The following is a 7,858-nucleotide window of genomic DNA, read 5'->3' on the forward strand; positions in this document are numbered from 1 at the left end:
ACTATAATCATCCATGCCTGAATTGCGATGCACCTAAAAATCGATGATGTCCCCCACTTATAGTGCATGTACACAAACTGTGGGCCACATGAACTCACAGCTACCGTATATTTAGTGCTAGGATATCCAAACAAACTGGAATAAAGTTGTTGATAGTAGGCATGTACTGATAAACGCTATTAGTCAGCGCAGTAAAACTCCAGTTTCAATGACAATGGTGGAAAAAGCGTGATTGATAGCCGCACTTTGAGAAACTGACTGGTGCCATTGAGCTGAAAAATATCTTGTTTGCTAATTATCCCAAAGGCTTTCAAAATGTGCTCCTGATTTTTACTGTACTTACTGTCACCAAGTTTTGAGTAAAACACTTCTTGTATGACACACAATTGCATTTTTATCCAAATGTCATTAATGCCAGCAAATAATTGTGATTAATCTTATATATTGTATTATTGAATGTATCAAATGTGATGAATGTTTAATGGGCCACAGTGGAAACAATTGTGCCATTCATTTGCATTTTTGAAAGCATTACATGGATTCAATTCTTTAAGATGTCAATAAACTTATCAATTACTCATGACAAATCAGTGGGATTAACCTGATTCGTCGCTTAAAAAGTAGAATAGTTTGACAAATAAAAAGCAGCACAAAGGAATGTGACATGTTTGGGGAGGTGGATGACATCAGTGGTCAGAAAATATATTTTAGAAGGACTTCAAAAGCCTTACAAATGTTGACAGGAAAAGGGATGGCAGCGTTATTTGAATATTTGCACTTATTGCCCTGAATTATTTGGGGTTCCGAATGAAAAAATGTTTTTCATTGTATTTTCAAGTTCTTATTAATATGATTGCTTGTTTGTTTGTTGTTTTTTATGGCCATAAACTATTTTCATTGCTTAATATATTGTTTTTATCCAAAAAAAAATAGTGATTTTATGGCCATAAACTGTTTTCATTGCTTAATATATTGTTTTTATAAAAAAAAAAATAGTGATTTTATGGCCATAAACTGTTTTCATTGCTTAATATATTGTTTTTATTAAAAAAAAATATATAAAGTGATTTTATGGCCATAAACTATTTTCTTTGCTTGATAATATTGTTTTATAGCAATATAATGATTTGTTAAAACAAATAGTTTTTATGGCACTTTATTATAAAAAGTGTTTTCATGGCTTTTTTACATTTTTAAAGTTTTTTTTAATGGCAGCATTTTGTTTGTTTGTGCGGGGGGGGGGGGGGGGGGGGTATATATATTTGCTAATTATTCTTTTATTTTCAGGTCAAATTTCATGACTTTTATTGCGAAACACTAATACAGTATCAGTGCCGTGTCAATACAGGCGGTGAGTGTGCCGCCCGCTCACTGAGGCTTTAATGAAAGAAAGTTTTTATGGCAATATTTGGTTTTATATTTCAAAAATAGTGTCTTTATGGCCATGAACTATTTTCATTGCTTAATGTATCGTTTAATGGCAATATATTTTTTAATAAAACAAATAGTGTTTTTATGGCAATTTGTGATTTTATATATATTTTTAAATAGTGATTTTATGGCCATAAACTATTTTCATTGCTTAATATATTGTTGTTGTTTGTTTTTTTTTAAATAGTGATTTTATGGCCATAAACTGTTTTCATTGCTTAATATATTGTTTTTATAAAAAATATATATAAAGTGATTTTATGGCCATAAACTATTGTCTTTGCTTGATAATATTGTTTTATAGCAATATAATGATTTGTTAAAACAAATAGTGTTTTTATGGCACTTTATTATAAAAAGTGTTTTCATGGCTTTTTTACATTTTTTAAGTTTTTTTTAATGGCAGCATTTTGTTTGTTTGTGCGGGGGGGAATATATATATTTGGTAATTATTCTTTTATTTTCAGGTCAAATTTCATGACTTTTATTGCGAAACACTAATACAGTATCAGTGCAGTGTCAATACAGGCGGTGAGTGTGCCGCCCGCTCACTGAGGCTTTAATGAAAAAAAGTTTTTATGGCAATATCTGATTTTATATTTTAAAAATAGTGTTTTTATGGCCATAAACTATTTTCATTGCTTAATATATCGTTTTGATGGCAATATATTTTTAAATAAAACAAATAGTGTTTTTATGGCAATTTTTGATTTTTTTTATTTATTTTATTTAAAGTGATTTTATGGCCATAAACTACTTTCATTGCTTAATATATCGTTTTGATGGCAATATATTTTTAAATAAAACATATAGTGTTTTTATGGCAATTTGTGATTTTTTATTTTTATTTTATTTAAAGTGATTTTATGGCCATAAACTATTTTCTTTGCTTAATAATATTGTTTTATAGCAATATAATGATTTTTTAAAACAAATAGTGTTTTTATGGCACTTTATCATAAATAGTGTTTTCATGGCGATATGTGTACTTTTTTTTTTTTGTACGTTTTTTTTAATGGCAGCATTTTGTTTGTTTGTGTGGCGAAAAAAATTTAATATATATATATATATTTGCTAATTATTCTTTTATTTTCAGGTCAAATTTCATGACTTTTATTACGAAACACTAACACAGTATCAGTGCAGTGTCAATACAGGCGGTGAGTGTGCCGCCCGCTCACTGAGGCTTTAATGAAAGAAAGTTTTTATGGCAATATCTGATTTTATATTTTAAAAATAGTGTTTTTATGGCCATAAACTATTTTCATTGCTTAATATATCGTTTTGATGGCAACATATTTTTAAATAAAACAAATAGTGTTTTTTATGGCAATTTGTGATTTTTTAAAAAAATTTTTAAAGTGATTTTATGGCCATAAACTATTTTCTTTGCTTAATAATATTGTTTTATAGCAATATAATGATTTTTTTAAAACAAATAGTGTTTTTATGGCACTTTATCATAAATAGTGTTTTCATGGCGATATATGTACTCTTTTTTTCTTTTTTTTGTAGGTTTTTTTAATGGCAGCATTTTGTTTGTTTGTGCGGCGAAAATTTTTTAATATATACATATATTTGCTAATTATTCTTTTATTTTCAGGTCAAATTTCATGACTTTTATTACAAAACACTAACACAGTATCAGTGCAGTGTCAATACAGGCAGTGAGTGTGCCGCCCGCTCACTGAGGCTTTAATGAAAGAAAGTTTTTATGGCAATATTTGGTTTTATATTTCAAAAATAGAGTCTTTATGGCCATAAACTATTTCCATTGCTTAATATATCGTTTTGATGGCAATATATTTTTAAATAAAACAAATAGTGTTTTTTTATTGCAATTTGTGATTTTTTTTATTTTTATTTAAAGTGATTTTATGGCCATAAACTATTATCTTTGCTTAATAATATTGTTTTATAGCAATATAATGATTTTTTAAAACAAATAGTGTTTTTATGGCACTTTATCATAAATAGTGTTTTCATGGCAATATATGTACTTTTTTTTTTTTTGTACTTTTTTTTAATGGCAGCATTTTGTTTGTTTGTGCGGCGAAAAAAATTAAATATATATATATATATTTGCTAATTATTTTTTTATTTTCAGGTCAAATTTCATGACTTTTATTGCGAAACACTAATACAGTATCAGTGCAGTGTCAATACAGGCGGTGAGTGTGCCGCCCGCTCAGTTAATGAAAGAAAGTTTTTATGGCAATATCTGATTTTATATTTTAAAAATAGTGTTTTTATGGCCATAAACTATTTTCATTGCTTAATATATCGTTTTGATGGCAATATATTTTTAAATAAAACAAATAGTGTTTTTTATGGCAATTTGTGATTTATTTTTATTTTTATTTAAAGTGATTTTATGGCCATAAACTATTTTCTTTGCTTAATAATATTGTTTTATAGCAATATAATGATTTTTTAAAAACAAATAGTGTTTTTATGGCACTTTATCATAAATAGTGTTTTCATGGCGATTTTTATTTTTTTTTGTACGTTTTTTAATGGCAGCATTTTGTTTGTTTGTGCGGCAAAAAAAATAAAATATATATATATTTGCTAATTATTCTTTTATTTTCAGGTCAAATTTCATGACTTTTATTACGAAACACTAACACAGTATCAGTCAGTGTCAATACAGGCGGTGAGTGTGCCGCCCGCTCACTTAGGCTTTAATGAAAGAAAGTTTTTATGGCAATATTTGGTTTTATATTTCAAAAATAGTGTCTTTATGGCCATAAACTATTTTCTTTGCTTAATGTATCGTTTAATGGCAATATATTTTTTAATAAAACAAATAGTGTTTTTATGGCAATTTGTGATTTATTTATTTTTTTTAATAGTGATTTTATGGCCATAAACTATTTTCTTTGCTTATTAATATTGTTTTAAAGCAATATAATGTTTTTTAAAACAAATATAGTGTTTTTATGGCATTTAGTATGTATTTTATTTAAAAAAAACATTTTGAAGTACTTTTTTTTTTTTGTCTCATTGCCGTGCTCCACTTTAACAATGCTGTCAGCCTGACACACCAGTGGGGGGCGCTAACGAGCTGTTTTGTGCTCCAGGGTCGTAAGAAAACGGCGGGGCGAAGAAGATGAGCCTGCGGGCGCCGACGAGCGAAGGAGTGACGTACGGAATGAATTATGGACATAGAACTTTTTCAACTTTTCATACCCGGTTGCTGCCCCTGTTACACACACACACACACACACACACTCTCTCACACACACACACACACACTTGCATCACCCACGTGCACACTACTTCCTGTGTTGCAGCGTCGTGTTGTGTTGTTGTTGTTGTCGTTGGCCACCTTAGCTTAGACATGGTTTGAAGAGTGCTTGTAAATAGTCTCGTGTCGGATGCTGACTGAGAGGGAGTCTGGCTTTGTTGTTGTTATTATTATTATTATTATTATTAGAAATACAAAAAAAGTTCTCCCATCAAGCTTGACCCCTCCTCATGAGATTAACCCGTTTTTGTGACGTCCCGTTTTAAACACGCCTTTTTGTTTACAGCCCTGTACATTAATTCCTTTTTCTTTTCTTTTTTTTACCATGTATTAAAAATGTACAAAATATCCCAGGCCTGCTTTCACATGGAGTTTAATCTGGATGCCCTCAAATGACAGAATTCTCCCGAAACGCTGCTGGTTTGGTGCTCATCTTATTCAATCCCATCAAATAAACACAAATCAGTTCAATTGGATGTAATATTTTATTAGCATGGTTGGAAATAAGGGAGATTTTTTTACAAGGTGTCTTTAAAGTCTGGACATTTTATAATATATACACACACCTATGATAAACTATGTCCAATTGTGGTTTGTTTTTTGTACAATTATACATGATAAAATAATCACTCTTATGTGCATATATTGCCAAAATAAAACATTGACTTAGTGTGAAATACAAACTCCTAAATATACACATGAATCACTTGATATTGTGTTGATATGTTTAACAAGGTATTCCAAGATGCAACATTGCCATCTAGTGGTCACTGCGATGAACTGCGCCCCCGAACTAACATCAAAATACTACAAATCACGTTAGTCTCTATAATTAAACAAACGTGCAGGAGTAACACACGTAATACGTACCAAATATATTAGATGTATGTAGAAAAAACTGGATTAAAATATTTTTACGTTTTTTTATTTTTTATTACTGCCTTTCTCCAAACCACTGTGCTCGGTCTGATTGCGTCACTTCCGGTTTTCGAATTATCGCTGTTTTACAATTAAAAATTATTAAAGTCACTTTGTAACCGTCAGTGAAATACAAACGCTAATTTACAACTCACACTTTAGTTATTATGATATATAATAACTGACTTGTATCGTAAACATGCTATTCAGGCCTGCTAACATGCTAACTGTTAGCATGCTAACGTTTAGCATCGTAACTACGAACAAAAACACGGCATTTAAAAATCAAAGAGTACACGAAGCATTGCTTTCAAGTTACGTCATTGGTTTATTACGCACTACAGGATAATATAAAACGTTTTCAGGCGGTTAAATATACAACTTTGAAAGTGACTTATTTTGCTGTGACACCGTGTTGCAGTAAATCATTAACGTCCCACAACACGTTCAGGGGGGAACATTAGTTCCGCCATCGAATCAACCCACATATTTACAAAGTCATACAACACCAATATCTTATGACTATAAATATGTATAAACTTCATAAATATATAACTTTAAATAAATACAATTACGTCATAACTGTCTGATGGCAGCTACAAAATGTGAGTGAACAATTCTTACATATAAACAGTACAATATTGCACTATCCTACATATTTTTAGTGATTAATTTGATATTGTAGATGACTGATTGATAGGTTTTTCTTTATTTTCTCAGTTGTGATTTTATTTGAATTATTCGTGAACATCCAAATTGATAGCAATATATATTTGTTCCTCTTCAGTCATAACTTTGAAGTTGTTTTCTTTTTATTATGGCCAAATGCATCCGTAGTAATTGAGTAGTTCGGGTTTTTTTAGCCGCACTTTTGATACCACAAAATGTAATTTAAAAATATATATAGTTTAATCGCTTTGAAAACAAATATATACTAGTGTCAATACAAAAAAAACATAAAAATAATAATTTGAGATAAGACTAAATGTATAAAATATTAATATTATATATATATTAAAATTAAAAAAATAATAGATACAAATGTGTTTATTTTTAGTAGTAGAATATATGCATTTTTGCCTGTCCAGATCGTATAAATAAATATTCGCCACTTTGTGCAGGTGAAAATGATCTGCGTTGCACACAAATGGCCACAAGAGGGCAGAAGAGTAAAGTTACTTTGGATTTTCACTTACTCGTAGATGACTCGTTTATAGAACACGAGTGGTTCTTCCCTCGATGTGTGTCACTTTAAGAAAAAAAACTCATCATTTCTTCTAAAAGCATATTGTCGAAATAAAACAATGCTAGGAAAAAGAACAAAAAGACATAATGTAGTGAGAAAAAGCTTACATTTTGATATTGATTTGATACAAGTGTTGGATGAGTGCAAGCTAGACGTACATAATTAGTGTCCTTAATTGACAACTACTTAGCACACAAGCCAGACATAATTGAACAATATTGCAGTGTAAAGCAGCACATATGAACAAGTATCAAATGCAAAGTCTCCAAGGCAGAAGCGTATTAAAAGGTATCCAGTAACAAACGTGTCCGCGTCACCCCACTTACTACGTCATGACCGCTTAAGTCCATTCCAGATGGTTACTAATAAATTTAATATTCCTTTCTAAGCTGGTGTTAATAAATGATCAAAAAGTATATATATCATGTTTTTAATGAAAAATATAGTGTTTTTGAGGCAATATATTCTGTTTTTTAATGTAAAAATATAGTTTTTATAGCAATATATTATGATTTTTATTGAAAATATAGTTTTTATCGCTATATATTAGGATTTATATTGAAAAAAATATTGTTTTATAGCTATATTTTAGGATTTTTGTTTAAAAAAAATAGTGTTTTATAGCTATATATTATGATTGGTATTAAAAATATAGTTTTTATAGCAATATATTATGATTTTTATTTAAAAATATAGTGTTTTATAGCTATAATGATTTTTATTGAAAATATAATGTTTTATAGCTATAATGAATTTTATTGAAAATATAGTTTTTAGAAAAATATATGATTTTTATTGCAAAATGTTATTGATTGTCAATATAAAAAATAGTTTATTTATGGCAATATATTGTTTTAAAGAAGTTTTTTTTTTTATTGCAATCTACTATTTTATATAAAAAGATAGTTTTTTATTGCAATAGGTCTATATTATGTTTTTTTATTTGAAAAAATAGTGTCAATATTTTTTATTGCTTAATATATCATTTTGATATATATATTTTTTTTGATGAA

At 28.9% G+C, this 7,858-nt stretch overlaps 1 protein-coding gene across 2 annotated transcripts in view; it reads left to right on the forward strand.

Annotated features, from left to right (window-relative positions):
* Nucleotides 1-5,035, forward strand: part of pds5b (PDS5 cohesin associated factor B) — a 75,854-nt gene extending 70,819 nt beyond the window's left edge. For both annotated transcript variants that reach the window (XM_062046967.1, XM_062046968.1), the window contains exon 35: nt 4,515-5,035. In XM_062046967.1, the coding sequence (XP_061902951.1) occupies nt 4,515-4,547 (33 nt within the window). In that variant the 3' untranslated portion in view covers nt 4,548-5,035. The remainder of the gene's footprint in view (nt 1-4,514) is intronic.
* Nucleotides 5,036-7,858: the final 2,823 nt, after the last annotated feature.

Source organism: Entelurus aequoreus, linkage group LG05, assembly GCF_033978785.1.
Source record: "Entelurus aequoreus isolate RoL-2023_Sb linkage group LG05, RoL_Eaeq_v1.1, whole genome shotgun sequence".
Taxonomy (NCBI): Eukaryota; Metazoa; Chordata; class Actinopteri; order Syngnathiformes; family Syngnathidae; genus Entelurus; species Entelurus aequoreus.